Source organism: Xenopus tropicalis, chromosome 4, assembly GCF_000004195.4.
Source record: "Xenopus tropicalis strain Nigerian chromosome 4, UCB_Xtro_10.0, whole genome shotgun sequence".
NCBI lineage: Eukaryota > Metazoa > Chordata > Amphibia > Anura > Pipidae > Xenopus > Xenopus tropicalis.
In genome coordinates this window covers 145,628,000-145,649,221 of record NC_030680.2, presented here as the reverse complement: position 1 = coordinate 145,649,221, position 21,222 = coordinate 145,628,000, and the positions used below count along the sequence as shown (strand labels likewise).

The 21,222-nt window shown below is 38.6% G+C and overlaps 1 protein-coding gene across 27 annotated transcripts in view; it reads right to left on the bottom strand.

The window, feature by feature from the left end:
- The window catches only part of cadps (Ca2+ dependent secretion activator), a 314,914-nt gene that overhangs the window by 105,616 nt on the left and 188,076 nt on the right, over positions 1-21,222 (bottom strand). For 18 of the 27 annotated variants that reach the window (XM_018092883.2, XM_018092886.2, XM_012960425.3 and 15 more), the window contains 2 exon segments: positions 956-1,062; positions 71-79 (listed from right to left, as the gene is read on the bottom strand). In XM_018092883.2, the coding sequence (XP_017948372.1) occupies positions 71-79; positions 956-1,062 (116 nt within the window). 27 annotated transcript variants of the gene reach the window in all.

The window sequence follows — 21,222 nt, the reverse complement described above, 5'->3', positions numbered from 1 at the left end:
CCCATCAAAAACATAAAGGACATGCACAAAATATGATAGCAGGTGACTCTGTTGAGTTTTAGCCACATACCTCTTTCCCCTGTCAGGACCATCCAAGATAGAAAGAATCATAGAAAACAGGGAGGAAATTTAAATACGCAATCAGCCATTAGTTGGGTCTTTTGGACTTATTGTGAATTAGAAAAAAAGGCAATGGAACTTTCTACTGACAAAAGACAAGGTAGATGGTGGTACCTTGTTATCTGTAGATGAAACAGGAAAGTGAGGTGATACGTTTATTGACTAATTACCGAGATTTTATTGTGGGTGGAAAAGAAAACCCACGTTTTCTAGAGTTAACCAATAAAGGTTTCACCTATGATGAATCGTTTGGCTATTATAAGTTTACCGCTAATATTTAGAAAAGCAAATCGGAGGAAAAAAAAGCTGCAGAAATCGGAAAAATGGCAAGTAAAAAAAAGAATAAAAATATATTTGAAACTGAGATAAACACAAAACAAAAAAAGTAGTAAAATGGTTATCAGAAAAAATGTCTAACTTTGTAAAATGGAATTTCTTCTTGTAAAAATAATCTGAAGTATGAATTATTTTCTAATAAACTTCTGAACAATAGAAAACAACAATCTTATAAAAGCTCTAGTATAAAATATTTCTAATTTTTAGAAAGGACTTTCCCTCTCATATAGGGCAGAGCAGCTTACGAAATATATCTATGTGACATATTATGAACTATATTTTTGTTATGGAGACGTAGTGAAATTTCAATAAATACTCAATTATCCAAAAATAGCTGCAATTATTTCTTTTTCATAATCTTTCCTGCAGCTCTGGAACGGTTCTCCCCCAGTAACCTGTGTTTGTTCCGTGTCGGTATAGAACACAAGCTGAAGGAGCCACCATTTTTGGGTTTTATTTGGTTATGGCGTCATTGTAACAGAAGGAAAAAGGTCCTCACCTCCGCATGGTGCTCCTCATTCTGCTGTAGAACTTCAATGACAAGTTCTGCGAGCCGTATTGTATCTTCGAGCTTTTTGGCAGGCGTTACTAATCGGCCTACATTTTCTGAAGTACAAGAGAAGGAGTTAGAAGACGATCATGATGGGGCAGACAAGGGACTGCAGCTTCCGCCATTAGTTACACTCCCACTGTATAGTACAACTGTATAAAGTCATGCAAGATTTAAGTGCTAAATAATTAGTATTAAACAAACCATAAAAAATCACGTTCTTGGTTAACTACAGAAACAGTGCTCCAGCTTTACAAAGCTATAAAAAACAACCGTATTGAGACATTTAGTCTTTTTATTCGTCTGCAAAATTTTGAATAATATTTCAGAGAGGAATCAATTATTAATATCATTTCAAATGATAAGTGTCGGGGTTAAAATAAAGCCAGCATTGGTTGGGAGGGTAGACAATGAAAAACAGTCATATATATGTATTTATTTACATTGTGAATACGTAAAAATGAATTTTCTTTGGTCTTATGTCTCCCTGTTGCCCATTACTAGTGACAATCAATTTCTATGCATACCGAAGCCACCAATCACAATTCAGAGCTTGGTAACCTGCTGCACTAGCTGCAATATAATTTGCCTGACCAGGTAAGGGTTAAATATCTTCTTACAGTCATTGGGCACGCAAAGCATTTCTTGTTTTTATAAAGCCTTCCTAAGTACTCATTTGAGTTACATCAAAATAAGTACTTGGTCTCCTTACGTTATCACAACAATTCAGTCTTCTTAAAAATGGGCAAGCAGGGAGGAGGAGGAGGAGGAAGCAGAAGCCTACACACTAAATAACAGGCAAATATAATCATAATGAAAAACAGAATGAGATCTCCAAATGTGTTTTTAAAAAAAAACTTGTCAACCCTACATCGTTAGAGACAACAGTCAAAAGCTTGGTATTAGCCGTCTAAAACAGTTAATGTCCCTGAACCCAAAAGAAAAATCAAAAATTAATGTATATTCTCTCTATACCGGTATAGGACCCGTTATCCAGAATGCTCGGGACCAAGGGTATCCCGGATAAGAAGTCTTTACGTAATTTGGACCTTCATACCTCAAGTCTACTAAAAAATCAATAAAACCTGGGTTTATTTAATGGTTAAACGATTCCCTTTTCTCTGTAATAATAAAACAGTACCTGTACTTGATCCCAACTAAGATATAATTACCCCTTATTGGGGGCAGAACAGCCCTATTGGGTTTATTTAATGGTTAAATGATTCCCTTTTCTCTGTAATAATAAAACAGTACCTGTACTTGATCCCAACTACGATATAATTACCCCTTATTGGGGGCAGAACAGCCCTATTGGGTTTATTTAATGGTTAAATGATTCCCTTTTCTCTGTAATAATAAAACAGTACCTGTACTTGATCCCAACTAAGATATAATTACCCCTTATTGGGGGCAGAACAGCCCTATTGGGTTTATTTAATGGTTAAATGATTCCCTTTTCTCTGTAATAATAAAACAGTACCTGTACTTGATCCCAACTAAGATATAATTACCCCTTATTGGGGCAGAACAGCCCTATTGGGTTTATTTAATGGTTAAATGATTCCCTTTTCTCTGTAATAATAAAACAGTACCTGTACTTGATCCCAACTAAGATATAATTACCCCTTATTGGGGGCAGAACAGCCCTATTGGGTTTATTTAATGTTTAAATGATTTATAAGATCCAAACTATGGAAATATCCCTTACCCCGAAGACCCCAGGTCCAGAGCATTCTGGATAACAGATACACCATGATACATGATTCTATTTTAGTAGGTTGATTAATCGTCTCCAAATCAAGAACATTTATCAATAGTCAAAGTGAATTTCACGACAACAACAAAAACTGTTCCTGTTATTTTGTATTGTGATTGTGGGTTTAACCAAATCGTGGCCACATTTGCCTGCAATTATTGCCAAATCAGACCTAGTGCTATAATATACCATATAATATAATATACATTAGCTATTATACCCCTAAAAACTAACACACAGCTATGGGTATTTTTAAATCAGAAATCCAATGCTGCAACTAGTTTTGTGTCGATAAAGTAAAACACATTTGACTTTGTGGAGCCAAATTAACGTCAAATGATCTCGCAATCACTTGCATAAGTACTGGAGAAGTTCATATGAAACTTTTGTTTTTAGAAGGAAGAATTTGGATTACAAATCTAACTATCTGGCTCCATGTATCAAACATGCAGTTGTTGTTTCACTCATAGATACCAAGGCATATGGTGTGCAATGTGCTTGATTTTGCAGACAGGGGGAAGAGATTTTGTCTACACGTCTTACTTCCTGCTGTTTATCACCCTCTTATTCGAGAGTAAGGCAAGGAGAGATTCTTTATCAGTCGGCTCACAAACAACCGTACTTCATGCAACAATCCAAACACTTTTATCTTTATAAATGTAGTCAATGTGAACATTAATTAAAAATGTGAAACCTGAAATTTGTACTGTACTTAGAATTTGCTTGTACTCACTGTAAATGAACTAGCCAAAAGTACTTCTGTTTGAACTTTATAGATAGGGACTAAAAAAAACAAATATATATATTTATATTTATATATAGGATCTTCTGAAATGTCTACAAAGGTATATTTATCTCATAATAGATTTATAAGCCATGAATATCCTGTATATTACTGTATATCCTTATAAACAGTGCTTAGTGATGTCATCAGTTATAATAGGTGCTCAGTGATGTAAATTCTGTCACATGACTGGCTGAAACTTGTGTATTATACTAAGCAATGTACACCCGGTTGTAAAATATGAGATATTAGAAGTAGTGAGGAGCAAAATTTTTCATCAGGCATGGATTTACGGCGAATTTCCGTGTTTCAACAATGGCAGATTTTTTTTGCAAAATGGCCACCAAAAAAAAAGTAGTGGTCACGTCAAATTTGGCGCATTCACAGGCGCAGTTGCATGAAAATAGGCAAGGCCACGACAATTTGGGGTGTGATCACATCAAAATGGGCTTGGTTGGGTCAAATAGGCTTGGACTTGTCAAAATAGGTGTGGACACATCAAAAAAGTTGCGTTTTGCGAATTTTTCTGAAGTTTTGCAAATGTTATAGCGAAGCGAAATGGGACAGATTTGCTCATCACTAATTAGAAGTCCCTTCGGCCTTGTGCTTTAATCTGGTCAGAAGCTGCTCAACGATTTATAATATCCTTATACTGTACAATAGGGGGTACATTATTCACTACATTATGTATAGATTGATAGAAATTAATGTGAAAATACTGTACAAGGATCAACCACTTTTAAGACAAAGACATCTTCAAGCATTGTCCAACAAAGGATAGAAGAATGTATGCAGAGTCAGACTGGGCCACCGGGAAAAAGCCCGGTGGGCCGTGGCCCAGATCCGACCCTTGTTGACACTTAACCGGCTGACCGTTCCTCCCCTGACGCATTAAACGTATGCGTGCTCAGGGGAGGATGTCGGGTGGGGGACCCTGCGGAGGGTTAGGGAGGCTCAGTGGGGGCCCCTGCAGGGGGTAAGGGAGGCTCAGCGGGGGCCCCCCTGTGGGAGGTTAGGGGTAAGGGGTATACAGCCAGTGGGGGTACCTGCAGGGCCCGACCCTGAATGTATGGCAAACCAATCACAGTCTGTATAGCAGTCAGGCATTAGCAAGTATAACAAGAGAAACTTATAAAGGAGTTTTTATATTTCAATATAAAGGCACAGGGCTCTGTGCAAGGAATCTGGTTGAGATCATATTCAGATCATATAAATCCAATGTCTACAATATGTATATTTTGTGAGGGTGCAATATTTTCTACAATAGACAATTGCAACGGATACAATGGATATATTTTCCAGGATATCCGTGGCTACTGTATATTATACATTTGGTTTGTCCCTGAGGAAGAATACAGTCAGTACTCGAAACGTTGGATTTTTTTCAATACATTTTTTCACTTTATTGTTAAGTCCTTGTGTGTGCGGCTCTCTGTCCTTGTATATTATACATATGTATATAAATGTCTATTTAATCTATTATAGTTAGCTATTATACTATAGGCATACACTTTCTTCAAGGGTCTTTGGAAGAAGAAGAAGTTTTAGAAAGCAGAAATAAAAACAGTGTCTTGCTATATTCTACATTTATTCATCATTTATATATAATATTTAATTTTTTATATGCTGTTGAGCAGTGTCCACCGTCCCTATTAGCCAACACAACGCTTTTATAAATGTCAATATGTGCAGAGATATCAGGCTGAGCTTTATTTTAACGAAGATCAACGTTACCGAATATAAGCCAGAAATACATTTCAGTACGAGCGATGCCGTTCCTTTTTTGATCAGAATTTCAAATATTAAATTACCAGCTGGAGCACTGACAAATAAAAAATAAACATGTACATTATATTGAGAAAACAGTTCAGACATTGTTCCAAACTTATAAATATTAAAATTGTCATGCAAAATGTTATGTAACAACAATGTTATTTTGTGCTGACATTCAGATTTGAAAATGTAGTATGTGCCAGACATTGCTCGACATAAAATGGACATATTGAAAGTGCTCTGAGGCCTACAGCGGAACTAAGCTATGCTAAAAGCTACATAACCCAAAGGAGCCAACAATGCAAAACTGTGAACCGCCGTGCATTGTGGGTCCTTATAGCAGGTTTACTGGAAGAGCGACAAAAGTGGCTACTCTATACAAATGAAATAAAATGAAGCCATTACAGTACTTGGTATTTGCTTATTCATGCCCTTGAGCCTCTGATTTAAAAAGTTTGTCTGCGTTTGAATGGATGGAGGTGTTGGTGGCGGTTTCGGCCTAGGCCGATGAACTGGTCATGCATGATAGAGAAAGAGAATACAAAATAAAGATATGGTTTTCTATATATACATATAAAAAAACAGAAATAGGACAGGAAGAAATGATCAAAGAAAGGACAGCGATGATAATGATATCATATGATAAAATAAAGGAAACAGCAGTTGCCGAAAACATTTCTACAAACGAAAACTAGGCTACTCCATAAGAACAAACTACAGCGAGTCAAACCGTACACACTAAGGGGCTGATTTACTAAGACACGAATTCGAATCCGAATTGGAAAAATTCCGATAGGAAAACGAACATTTTGCGACTTTTTCGTATTTTTTTGCGACTTTTCGGAAATTGTCGCGGCTTTTTCGTTACCAATACGATTTGCGCGAAAAAAACGCGAGTTTTTCGTAGCCATTACAATTCACTCGGATCTTGTCGCGACTTTTTCGTATTGAGCGCTCGTAAGGGGCGGGCGAAACTTTCAGACTTAGCATGATTTTGGAAGCCTCCCATAGGACTCAATGGCACCCTGCAGCTCCAACCCAGCCCAAGGAAAGTCTCCCATAGGACTCAATGGCACTCTGCAGCTCCAACCCGGCCCAAGGAAAGTCTCCCATAGGACTCAATGGCACTCTGCAGCTCCAACCCGGCCCAAGGAAAGCCTCCCATAGGGCTCAATGGCACTCTGCAGCTCCAACCCGGCCCAAGGAAAGTCTCCCATAGGGCTCAATGGCACTCTGCAGCTCCAACCCGGCCCAAGGAAAGTCTCCCATAGGGCTCAATGGCACTCTGCAGCTCCAACCCGGCCCAAGGAAAGTCTCCCATAGGGCTCAATGGCACTCTGCAGCTCCAGCCTGGCCCAAGGAAAGTCTCCCATAGGGCTCAATGGCACTCTGCAGCTCCAACCCGGCCCAAGGAAAGTCTCCCATAGGGCTCAATGGCACTCTGCAGCTCCAACCTGGCCCAAGGAAAGTCTCCCATAGGGCTCAATGGCACTCTGCAGCTCCAACCCAGCCCAAGGAAAGTCTCCCATAGGGCTCAATGGCACTCTGCAGCTCCAACCCGGCCCAAGGAAAGTCTCCCATAGGGCTCAATGGCACTCTGCAGCTCCAACCCGGCCCAAGGAAAGCCTCCCATAGGGCTCAATGGCACTCTGCAGCTCCAACCCGGCCCAAGGAAAGTCTCCCATAGGGCTCAATGGCACCCTGCAGCTCCAACCTGGCCCAAGGAAAGTCTCCCATAGGGCTCAATGGCACTCTGCAGCTCCAACCCGGCCCAAGGAAAGTCTCCCATAGGGCTCAATGGCACTCTGCAGCTCCAACCCGGCCCAAGGAAAGTCTCCCATAGGGCTCAATGGCACTCTGCAGCTCCAACCCGGCCCAAGGAAAGTCTCCCATAGGGCTCAATGGCACCCTGCAACTCCAACCCGGCCCAAGGAAAGTCTCCCATAGGGCTCAATGGCACCCTGCAGCTCCAACCTGGAGTCACCATACTGAAGCTTGAATGAATCCGAACGCTCCGAAAAAATCGCAACATTTTGCGCAACTTTCAGAATGGCTACGAAAAAGGCGCGACTTTTCGCGCAAGTTTTAACGCTACGAAAAAATCGCCAGATTTTGCGCAACATTCGGAATGGCAACGAAAAAGTTGCGATAATTTTCCGAAAAAACGCCAAATACCGATCATTACGAAAAAAACGCAATCGGACGCATTCGGCCCGTTCGTGGGTTAGTAAATGTGCCCCTAAGAATAGTAGTAGTAAAACACAACATACAGGGAACTGGTAGTAAAATAATAAAGTGAAAACCATCTAAAAGAACACTCCGATATAGTTTGACCCCAAACTATATCTCTATTACACAGGCTTTATTGTGAATAACGAGGCGACTGCAATTCACAATAAGGTATTACAACACACAGTTGTAATATAACACTTGGACGTACATAGATTGACCTATTTTGTAGATAGATAGATATATTTTGAATTTTGGTTCTATGTGTGAAGGGGGTCTTAATGGGGAACTATAGCCAAAATACTTTAGGCTATATCTAGTTTAGAGTAGGGCTAGATTTGTGGGGTATGAAAAATCTTGTAGGCAGCTAAGGGCAATAAGCTATTTGGAACATTAGAATCTCTGAAGGGATAGAACAAGAGGCCACTCAGAGCACTGGGATGTTTACCATTCAGCGTTGGTAATGCCAACTGCAAACTCCAATAGAAACTATAATAAAATGTGTGGAAGATACATAGTGACATAGTAAGTTGGGTTGAAAAAAGACGTACGTCCATCACGTTCAACCATAATGCCTATATATAACCTGCCTAACTGCCAGTTGATCCAGGAAGGCAAAAACCCCATCTGAAGCCTCTCTGATTTGCCCCAGAGGGGAAAAAATTCCTTCCTGACTCCAAGATGGCAATTGGACCAGTCCCTGGGGCAACTTGAACTGAGAGCTATCTCCCCTACCCCTGTATTCCCTCACTTGTACTGAGAGCTATCTCCCCTACCCCTGTATTCCCTCACTTGTACTGAGAGCTATCCCCCCTACCCCTGTATTCCCTCACTTGTACTGAGAGCTATCTCCCCTACCCCTGTATTCCCTCACTTGTACTGAGAGCTATCCCCCCTACCCCTGTATTCCCTCACTTGTACTGAGAGCTATCCCCCATACCCCTGTATTCCCTCACTTGTACTGAGAGCTATCTCCCCTACCCCTGTATTCCCTCACTTGTACTGAGAGCTATCTCCCCTACCCCTGTATTCCCTCACTTGTACTGAGAGCTATCTCCCCTACCCCTGTATTCCCTCACTTGTACTGAGAGCTATCCCCCCTACCCCTGTATTCCCTCACTTGTACTGAGAGCTATCTCCCCTACCCCTGTATTCCCTCACTTGTACTGAGAGCTATCTCCCCTACCCCTGTATTCCCTCACTTGTACTGAGAGCTATCCCCCCTACCCCTGTATTCCCTCACTTGTACTGAGAGCTATCTCCCCTACCCCTGTATTCCCTCACTTGTACTGAGAGCTATCTCCCCTACCTCTGTATTCCCTCACTTGTACTGAGAGCTATCTCCCATAACCCTGTATTCCCTCACTTGTACTGAGAGCTATCCCCCTACCCCTGTATTCCCTCACTTGTACTGAGAGCTATCTCCCCTACCCCTGTATTCCCTCACTTGTACTGAAAGCTATCTCCCCTACCCCTGTATTCCCTCACTTGTACTGAGAGCTATCTCCCCTACCCCTGTATTCCCTCACTTGTACTGAGAGCTATCCCCCTACCCCTGTATTCCCTCACTTGTACTGAGAGCTATCCCCCCTACCCCTGTATTCCCTCACTTGTACTGAGAGCTATCCCCCCTACCCCTGTATTCCCTCACTTGTACTGAGAGCTATCTCCCCTACCCCTGTATTCCCTCACTTGTACTGAGAGCTATCCCCCCTACCCCTGTATTCCCTCACTTGTACTGAGAGCTATCCCCCCTACCCCTGTATTCCCCTCACTTGTACTGAGAGCTATCCCCCCTACCCCTGTATTCCCTCACTTGTACTGAGAGCTATCCCCCCTACCCCTGTATTCCCTCACTTGTACTGAGAGCTATCTCCCCTACCCCTGTATTCCCTCACTTGTACTGAGAGCTATCCCCCCTACCCCTGTATTCCCTCACTTGTACTGAGAGCTATCCCCCCTACCCCTGTATTCCCTCACTTGTACTGAGAGCTATCTCCCCTACCCCTGTATTCCCTCACTTGTACTGAGAGCTATCCCCCTACCCCTGTATTCCCTCACTTGTACTGAGAGCTATCCCCCCTACCCCTGTATTCCCTCACTTGTACTGAGAGCTATCCCCCCTACCCCTGTATTCCCTCACTTGTACTGAGAGCTATCCCCCTACCCCTGTATTCCCTCACTTGTACTGAGAGCTATCTCCCCTACCCCTGTATTCCCTCACTTGCTAAATACCCATTCAACCCCGTCTTAAAGCTATATAATGTATCAGCCAGTACAACTGATTCAGGGAGGGAATTCCACAACTTCACAACAAGTTCAAATGTGCAACCAATAGAAATTAGCTTAAGGGTAATGGGACATGGGGCCAGCATTGAGGAGGGGCATCAAAATGCTTGGAATCATCATTCATTCCTATGAGAAATAGATAGATGTGAGTAGGCACATAGGCAGTTCCTTTAGGAATGAACGGGGTTTAAGCATATTGTTGCCCTCCCATCAAACTGGAAAACAAAACATTTGAGCCATTTCTGTAAAACATTATTTTCCTGTTTCTTCCCAATAATAAAGTCTCTGGTTTTAATTAATTAATTAATTAGAATGATAAAAAACATACAAAGGAAAAGTATCTTCCTGTAGATGTATTAAACCAGTACATTAAAGGAGTACAACTCAATTATCTTGAGTGTCTAGAGGTTTAAATGGGCTTAAAAGGGGCTACAGTAGAGCAAAGCATTGTTTGTAAGTGACAGTTATTCCAATATAATGAAATTGTAAAGCCGGGTAAATTATATATATATATAAAAAAAAATCTCTTACTTTTTCGATACAGTGTATTAACTAATTAAACGCAATTTAGAATTAATGTGAGATGAGTGTTCAGCACCAGGGTCATCATATTTGATTGACACAGAGTAAACCTACTGTTTTAGATGATAGATAGATAGATTATAGATAGATGATAGATAGATAGATAGATGATACATAGATGATACATAGATAGATAGATAGATAGATAGATAGATAGATAGATAGATAGATAGATGATAGATAGATGATAGATAGATAGATAGATAGATAGATGATACATAGATGATACATAGATAGATCGATAGATGATAGATAGATAGATAGATAGATTATAGATAGATGATAGATAGATAGATAGATAGATGATACATAGATGATACATAGATAGATAGATAGATAGATAGATAGATAGATAGATAGATAGATGATAGATAGATAGATAGATTATAGATAGATGATAGATAGATAGATGATACATAGATGATACATAGATAGATAGATAGATAGATAGATAGATAGATAGATAGATAGATAGATAGATAGATAGATAGATGATAGATAGATAGATAGATAGATTATAGATAGATGATAGATAGATAGATAGATAGATAGATAGATAGATAGATAGATGATACATAGATGATACATAGATAGATAGATAGATAGATAGATAGATAGATAGATAGATAGATAGATGATAGATAGATAGATAGATAGATAGATTATAGATAGATGATAGATAGATAGATAGATGATACATAGATGATACATAGATAGATAGATAGATAGATAGATAGATAGATAGATAGATAGATAGATAGATAGATAGATGATAGATAGATAGATAGATAGATAGATTATAGATAGATGATACATAGATAGATAGATAGATAGATAGATAGATAGATAGATAGATAGATAGATGATAGATAGATGATAGATAGATAGATAGATAGATGATACATAGATGATACATAGATAGATAGATAGATAGATAGATAGATGATAGATAGATGATAGATAGATGATAGATAGATAGATAGATAGATAGATGATACATAGATGATACATAGATAGATCGATAGATGATAGATAGATAGATTATAGATAGATGATAGATAGATAGATAGATGATACATAGATGATACATAGATAGATAGATAGATAGATGATAGATAGATAGATAGATAGATAGATAGAATTCACAAGATTCAGTTGTGAATTCTAATTCTTAATCAAGTTTTTCCAAACAACTCTATATATCAACATCACATGTAGGTCCTGGGTTATAGTTGGTATGTATGTATGTGCTGTATGTATGTGAAAGCCTCAGGTCTTGTGTGTGTGGTTTTTGTTTCAGGGGGTGGGGGATCGTAGGGGGGGGGGTTGTGTGTGAAGGAAGCATTTAATAAATATTTAAATTGTTTATAATTATAATTATGGAAAGTTTGATAAGTACAGGGATAGGATCCTTTATCCGGAAACCCGTTATCCGGAAAGCTCCGAATTATGGAAAGCCTGTCTCCTATAGAATCCATTTTAATCAAATAATTCACATTTTTAAAATAGATTTCCTTTTTTTTGTAAAAATAAAACAGTACCTTGTATTTGATCCCATTTAAGATATAATTACCCCTTATTGGGGGCAGAACAGCCCTATTGGGTTTATTTCATGGTTAAATGATTCCCTTTTCTCTGTAATAATAAAACAGTACCTGTACTTGATCCCAACTAAGATATAATTACCCCTTATTGGGGGCAGAACAGCCCTATTGGGTTTATTTAATGGTTAAATGATTCCCTTTTCTCTGTAATAATAAAACAGTACCTGTACTTGATCCCAACTAAGATATAATTACCCCTTATTGGGGCAGAACAGCCCTATTGGGTTTATTTAATGGTTAAATGATTCCCTTTTCTCTGTAATAATAAAACAGTTCCTGTACTTGATCCCAACTAAGATATAATTACCCCTTATTGGGGGCAGAACAGCCCTATTGGGTTTATTTAATGGTTAAATGATTCCCTTTTCTCTGTAATAATAAAACAGTACCTGTACTTGATCCCAATCAAGATATAATTAATCCTTATAGGAGGCAAAACATGCCTATTGGGTTTATTCAGTATTTAAATTATTTTTAGCAGACTTATTGTAGAGATCCCAATTATGGAAAGATTCCTTATCTGGAAAACCCCAGGTGCCGAGCATTCTGGATAACAAGTCCCATACCTGAATTTTATTTTATTACCAGAACCACCCTTACCATTAAGAACTAACTGCTGATTGGCTAGTATTGGTTACGGACTGAGACACCCATTGCTTCAGTTATTGCTCAACCCCCTTAGCATTTGTATAGAAAGCTACGACCATGTTAACCCCTCTTGCATTTGTTTTGTGGCGTCGATCACACTCCATTTAGTCTTCTATTGTTGAAACTCTTAAGATATTACATGTTTCAAGAGCTTCCATATTGCCTGACAAATTAGATGATAAAATTACAGCAGTTGTTAATCTGACCCATGAATTATTCTTATATCCTTTTGTCTAATTTAAACATGTAGAACATCTGTCACTTTTCAAAATGTGTGCTTTCTAATTGTTTCCAACTCCTTTAATTATTTTCAACGTGAAATCCTAGTGGCTCTCAGATTGTGGCTTGAATCAAACAGTATCAAATCATGCCAGCTCCATCAAATATGTTACTTGCTATTCCAAATGTTAGAACGCAGCGATCAGAGCCTGACCCATCTGTCATTTCTTTTAATATACCAGCAAAGCAAAAAGGATTTTTCAAAATGAAAATAGTATTCTTTTCACAGTGCACACAGAAACAAGCTCTGAATGCTGGGGAGGCCAGCTGGGAAATATGCACGGTACCTATACCTATATGTGTATAAAAAGTCTCTTTTCTCTGCACTGAACTACAGACTCACTCTATCTCTATATATATACAATATAAAGATGGGTACTGCATACTTAATGCAAGAAAAAAAGTGTTTATTGAAAAAAATCCAATGTTTTGGGGCCTGTCTGTGCTCTTCCTCAGGCACAAACCACCATATATATATATATATATATATATATATATATATATATATATATGTATATATATATATATATATATATATATACATATATATAGTGGATATGTAGAAAGCACTCACAGCATATAAAGGTAAAACAAGAGTTTGTTTGTTTATTAGCTCATCGCATCAACGCGTTTCGATCCTAATAGGATCGTCATCAGGATATATATATATATATGGTGGTTTGTGCCTGAGGAAGAACACAGACAGGCCCCCAAACATTGGATTTTTTTCAATAAACACTTTTTTTCTTGCATTAAGTATGCAGTACCCATCTTTATATTGTATATATATAGAGATAGAGTGAGTCTTTTTTTATATATATATATATATACAGGTATCAGACCCCTTATCCGGAAACCCGTTATCCAGAAAGCTACGAATTACGGAATGCCCATCTCCCATAGACTCCATTTTAATCAAATAATTCAGAATTTTAAACCTGATTTCCTTTTTCTATGTAGAAATAAAACGGAACCTTGTAATTGATTCCAACTAAGATATAATTACCCCTTATTGGGGGCAGAACAGCACTATTGGGTTTATTTAATGGTTAAATGATTCCCTTTTCTCTGTAATAATAAAACAGTACCTGTACTTGATCCCAACTAAGATATAATTACCCCTTATTGGGGGCAGAACAGCCCTATTGGGTTTATTTCATGGTTAAATGATTCCCTTTTCTCTGTAATAATAAAACATTACCTGTACTTGATCCCAACTAAGATTTAATTAATCCTTATTGGATGCAAAACAATCCTATTGGGTTTAATTAATGTTTTATCGATTTTTTTAGTAGACTTAAGGTATTGAGATCCAAATTACTGAAAGACCCCTTATCCGGAATACCCTTGGTCCCGAGCATTCTGGATAATGGGTTCTATACCTGTATATAAAAATATATATATATTTTTTTTAACCTGGTGGTTAACATAGAGAAGCTCATTTACATCTGGTACAAAGGGGGTTGTGTCCATTAGGGTGCCTAAACAGCCCTACGTTTGCAACATTTGTATCAGCGGTAAATGAGCCCTAGTACAGGTATGGGACCCATTATCCAGAATTCTTAGGACCTGGGGTTTTCCGTAATTCGGATGTCCTAACTTAAGTCTTTAAAAAAAATATTTAAACAATAATTAAACCCAATAGGATTGTTCTGCCTCCAATAAGGGGTAATTATATCTTAGTTAGGATCAAGTACAGGTACTGTTTTATTATTACAGAGAAAAGGGAATCATTTAACCATTAAATAAACCCAATAGGGCTGTTCTGCCCCAATAAGGGGTAATTATATCTTAGTTGGGATCAAGTACAGGTACTGTTTTATTATTACAGAGAAAAGGAAATAATTTAACCATTAAATAAACCCAATAGGGCTGTTCTGCCCCAATAAGGGGTAATTATATCTTAGTTGGGATCAAGTACAGGTACTGTTTTATTATTACAGAGAAAAGGGAATCATTTAACCATGAAATAAACCCAATAGGGCTGTTCTGCCCCCAATAAGGGGTAATTATATCTTAGTTGGGATCAAGTACAGGTACTGTTTTATTATTACAGAGAAAAGGGAATCATTTAACCATTGAATAAACCCAATAGGGCTGTTCTGCCCCAATAAGGGGTAATTATATCTTAGTTGGGATCAAGTACAGGTACTGTTTTATTATTACAGAGAAAAGGGAATCATTTAACCATTGAATAAACCCAATAGGGCTGTTCTGCCCCAATAAGGGGTAATTATATCTTAGTTGGGATCAAGTACAGGTACTGTTTTATTATTACAGAGAAAAGGGAATCATTTAACCATTAAATAAATCCAATAGGATTGTTCTGCCCCCAAAAAGGGGTAATTTTATCTTTGTTGGGATCAAATAGAAGGTTCTGGGGTCCGATACCTGTACGGAAAATTGCCTATGCTAAAACATAGGTAGAGACAATTATCAGTAAATGATCAGCAATGTCTATTTTAGTAGCCGTGACAAGTAGCTGCTGCTAGTAGTTCTATGTGTCTTTACCCTTATAGTTCAGTAACAAAGAATTATTTAGCTTTTACCCGCTGCAATTAGCGGAGTTATTTTAACTGAAGATAATGAGATCTGTATAAACAAACCCTGTCTTGGGACCAATTTGGCTCACAGATAAGCAGAAGGTTTATCTGTATACTGGTATTATACTATAACATGTGCCTTTGGCAGGCAATACGTACGGGCCTTCCAATGACCCTCCTGCTTTGCACATACCAAATGACACACGTGTTGGTCTGTGAAAAGAGCACTAAGCTCACAAATGAATGAATTATAGATTACTAAGAGAGCGCATTCAGATGTTAACAGCCTGCTGGATGATTAACTTCATTATTCATTCTTCCAAATGGTTTTGACTCATCTATCTATCATTTCTGTAAGTAGATCTACATTTATATGTCACGTTTCGGTTTGAGTTTTACGTGTCAGACGTTATGAGGGATGTGATTTCGTTCATCTTGCATTCAGGGCTCTGGGCGACGAATTCACAAGCAACAGAACTGCACTATGTAAAGTATGTTCATGACCCTTAAGGGCTGCATATATTTTAACGAAGGCACAATAACCACCCTCCCCCCCCCCCCACGATTCTCAATTCTCTTTCTACATAGCAAGCTGATCATTTAACAGACTGACAATCATAAATGCTTTGGAGAAATTAACTGTTTCTGTAAGCTGGAGCGAGGAAAAGATGCCATGGGTTAATGTCTTCTAAGGGGGAAACAAGCTAATGGACACATCTTATTTGTAGGGAAAACATTCAGAATGAAGCATGATGTTAAAGGGATATTATCATACCGAGAACCTTGGGCCCTTGTATGGATACGGTAAGGGATACGAGGCTACTAGTGATGGGCGAAAAGTTTCGCCAGGCATGGATTCGCGGCGAATTTCCGCGTTTCGCCATTGGCGGATTGTTTCGCGAAATGGATGAAAAATTTCGCCGCGGAAAAATTCGCCGCACGTCCAAAAATTGTCGCCGGCGTCAAAAAAGAATAGTCGCAGGCGACAAAATAATAGCCGCGGGCGACGAAACAATAGCGCGCGACGAAACAAGAGCCGCGCGACGAAACAAGAGCTGCGCGCGACGAAACAATAGCCGTGCGACAAAATAATAGCTACGGGCGACTAAATAATAGCCGTGCGACGAAACAAGAGCCGCGGGCAACGAAACAAGAGCCGCGGGCGACGAAACAAGAGCCGCGCGACGAAATAATAGCTGCGGGCGACGAAATAATAGCCGTGCGACGAAACAAGAGCCGCGGGCGACGAAACAAGAGCCGCGGGTGACGAAACAAGAGCCGCGGGCGACGAAACAAGAGCCGCGCGACAAAACACGAGCCGCGGGCGACGAAACAAGAGCCGCGGGCGACGAAACAAGAGCCGCGGGCGACGAAACAAGAGCCGCGGGCGACGAAACAAGAGCCGCGCGACAAAACAAGAGCCGCGCGACAAAATAATAGCCGCGGGCGACAATTTTTTTTGTCGCACGACATTTTCGCCGTTTCGCGAATTTTTCGCCGTTTCGCGAATTTTTCGCCGTTTCGCGGATCTTTTCAAAGATTCGCAAATTTTTCGGCGAAGCGAAACGGAACAGATTCGCTCATCACTAGAGGCTACTTCCCTTCAGAACTAATTTGCTCTACTGTCACATATTCAGAGAAATATTACCCTGGTCTGTTGCTCGGCTATTAACGTTTCAGCTTATCATTCCAGATGCTACTTGAAAGCTAGGGTATGTGGCAACTAAAGAACAATTCTAAAACTAAACTGGCAAGGAGCAGACCAAAAATGTTGAAAGTATGAAGGAATAGCTTGATGTCTACTCGAGACCTTCCTTCTTTGTCTATTGCAACCTTCTAAAGCATTAACTATAGATAGTATCTAGTAGAATTAAGTCTAAAACAACTGGACTTTTCTGAGTTTTTCTTGAAAACGTTTCACCACTCATCCGAGTGGCTTCTTCAGAAGCCACTCGGATGAGTGGTGAAACGTTTTCAAGAAAAACTCAGAAAAGTCCAGTTGTTTTAGGCTTAATTCTACTAGATACTGTATATCATGGCCTGGATGAATGAGAATCTTCATAGACATATTTTAACTATAGATACTAACCTTCAAAATTATTTCCAACGTTTAGAATGACATTGTTTTTAAATAATGATTATTTATAAAATATAAGTCACAGTCTACATAGCAGACTAATATATTTTGTTGTAATTTGCCTGGAAATAAATATATAATGCACAGAAAACTGCAAGAGATCGTATTTCAAATGCAATTTCCAAACCAACTCACTAAAAGTTCATGTATTGGTGGGCAATGTTAAAAGATTTATTTAACGATGAGTTATATATCTCCTTCAATAAATGTAATACAGGTATGGGGCCTGTTATCCAGAAAGCTCGGGACCTGGGGTTTTCCAGATATGGGGTCTTTCCGTAACTTGGATTTCCATAACTTAAGTTTGCTAAAAAGCATTTTAATATTAAATAAACCCAATAGGGCTGTTCTGCCCCCAATAAGGGGTAATTATATCTTAGTTGGGATCAAGTACAGGTACTGTTTTATTATTACAGAGAAAAGGGAATCATTTAACCATTAAATAAACCCAATAGGGCTGTTCTGCCCCAATAAGGGGTAATTATATCTTAGTTGGGATCAAGTACAGGTACTGTTTTATTATTACAGAGAAAAGGGAATCATTTAACCATTAAATAAACCCAATAGGGCTGTTCTGCCCCCCAATAAGGGGTAATTATATCTTAGTTGGGATCAAGTACAGGTACTGTTTTATTATTACAGAGAAAAGGGAATCATTTAACCATGAAATAAACCCAATAGGGCTGTTCTGCCCCCAATAAGGGGTAATTATATCTTAGTTGGGATCAAGTACAGGTACTGTTTTATTATTACAGAGAAAAGGGAATCATTTAACCATTAAATAAACCCAATAGGGCTGTTCTGCCCCAATAAGGGGTAATTATATCTTAGTTGGGATCAAGTACAGGTACTGTTTTATTATTACAGAGAAAAGGGAATCATTTAACCATTAAATAAACCCAATAGGGCTGTTCTGCCCCAATAAGGGGTAATTATATCTTAGTTGGGATCAAGTACAGGTACTGTTTTATTATTACAGAGAAAAGGAAATAATTTAACCATTAAATAAACCCAATAGGGCTGTTTTGCCCCCAATAAGGGGTAATTATATCTTAGTTGGGATCAAGTACAAGTACTGTTTTATTATTACAGAGAAAAGGGAATCATTTAACCATTAAATAAACCCAATAGGGCTGTTCTGCCCCAATAAGGGGTAATTATATCTTAGTTGGGATCAAGTACAAGTACTGTTTTATTATTATTATTATAGAGAAAAAAGATATCATTTTTAAAAAATTAGAATGATTTGCTTATTCTTGAGTCTATGGGATATGGCCTTTCTGTAATTTAGAACTTTTTGGATAACGCGTTTCTGGATAAGGGATCCCATACCTGTAATAGAATTTAAGAATGTTCTCATCAAAGGTCTAACACACACAGTTGGCTTCAAAACTGCTATGGGTTTTACTGAACGTGAACTAAAGGGAACTTTCTGTTACAAATTCAAAATTGGGGATGATGCAAATGGGCCTAGGGTCCATTCTGATATCATGAATAAAGAACTTCTATCCTTCTATGCTCATAATGAAAAGTTTCCCTAGGTGCCTATGATTCTTTTAAGTTGGCTCTCTTGAGTCTAAATTTACTAAATGGCGTTGTCTTGATACATTGAGCAAAAAAAGGATCAAAGTAGAGGCCATTTTTGTGTGATAAGAGGGATCCATTTACTGCAGAAATTGCCAGTACTTACAGTATGTAATCATTGTGTTTATTGTGTTTAGCCTGACTATGCACATATCTAGGATATTTTCTTTTAAAAAAACTTTGAGATTGTAGATTTATACCAAAGGGACTAACATATCAGGCATGAAAAGTATATTATTAATAAGTAGGGATATATTAGCTTCCAGATTGGATATATTTCACTCATTTATATCTATATTTCCCATATTACTTTGGTAAAAGATGACAAATTCGATGAGAGGATTAAGACTGAACAGCCTTGATTTCATAAAATATCTGAGGAATGGATTTTTTTACTAAAGATTTACAATAATAGAAGACCAACAATATTTGTAATGCTACTCTGTTCTTATATCATTATAACTAGGTTAGGTTCCAACAAAGTGATATAACTAGGTTCTCTGAACTATTATATGGTCAAATAAAGTTTACTGCTTTAGTATATTGTGAAGTCTAATTTCAGTGGTTTTTGCATTGATTTTTTTTAACAATTCAATTAAGATCCTAGAGGGATTAGCCATTCTAGTTAGTGTCTTGCAAATTGGTGAAACTCCCTTCCCCATCCTACCACTCAAAATCATACAGGTTTAAATTTGAGATAAAACATTCAGCATCACTGATATTTCAATATAGAGTTTTCCTGGGAAACATGGTCGATGGCTCTTTCATTTGATGGAGAAAAATATTGTGCCTTTGGGTATGTTAACGTTTTAGCATTTTCTATGGGCCAATTAAAACGTCAATCATGGAAATATCCTTGATCTCTATAGAACGGCATCTGCAAATTCTAAAATTGATGCCATTTTATAATGGTAGAAGATAAAAACATAGAAATGCTATTAAACTCCTCTACCCAAATCGTACAATGGGGCTGGGAGACTACCCCAAGGCTAAAGGTGGCCATACACGCACCGATATTATCGTACGAAACCTCGTTTCGTACGATAATCGGTGCGTGTATGGTATGTCAGCGAGCCGACCGATATCGCAGGAAGCTGCTGAAATCGGTCGGCTCGTCGATCGGCCAGGTTAGAAAATTTTGATCGGGCGCCATAGAAGGCGCCTGACCAAAATTCTCCCTTCAGAGCTGAATCGGCAGAAGGAGGTAGAAATCCTATTGTTTCTACCTCCTTACCTGCCGATTCAGCCCTGAATGGTGTGTGGCGGATCTGACGATGTTTCGTGCGACCGATGGTCGTACGAAACATCGTCGGATCGCCACGTGTATGGCCAGCTTAACTCAGAGCATTAGGAGCACACTAGCTATTCTTTCAGTTATTACAGGTTTCAATGAGGAATTTTGTGGAAGGTGTGACAAACAAGGACAAAAAAGAAGTGAGAAGACTCACTCTATGGCTTTTAATCCCTCCTACAGAAAACAGGACAACTTGTTCTCCAAGCTGTCATCTCCTGTTCAGTCAGATGCCACTTTCAGATGAAATATGATTTTGGTGAAACCCAAACATAATACTAATTAGTCAGAGCTACAGTATATAGTTTCTGTAATGTAAATAGCCATTGCAGATACTTTCCTTAACTTTTCCGCCCTCAGACTTTGGTTCATACGTCTTGTTACAATTAGTGATGAGCGAATTTTTTCGCCAGGCATGAATTTGCAGCGAATTTCCGCATTTCACCACTGACGAATTGTTTCGTGAAACTTCAGCCAGCAAAAAATTTGTTGCGCGTCAAAACAAGATGCAGATTTTTTGCCGTTTTACGAATTTTCCTAGCGTTTCTGCGAAGCGAAACGGGACAGATTCGCTCATCACTAGTTACAATACAAATGTTACTTTCCTTTTGTATCACTTTGGGGCCCATTCATTAAAGCACGAATTAAAAGCACAATTGGAAAAAATTCTGAGTAACCACGATACTTTCTGATGTGCAAAAATTGCACAAAAATAAT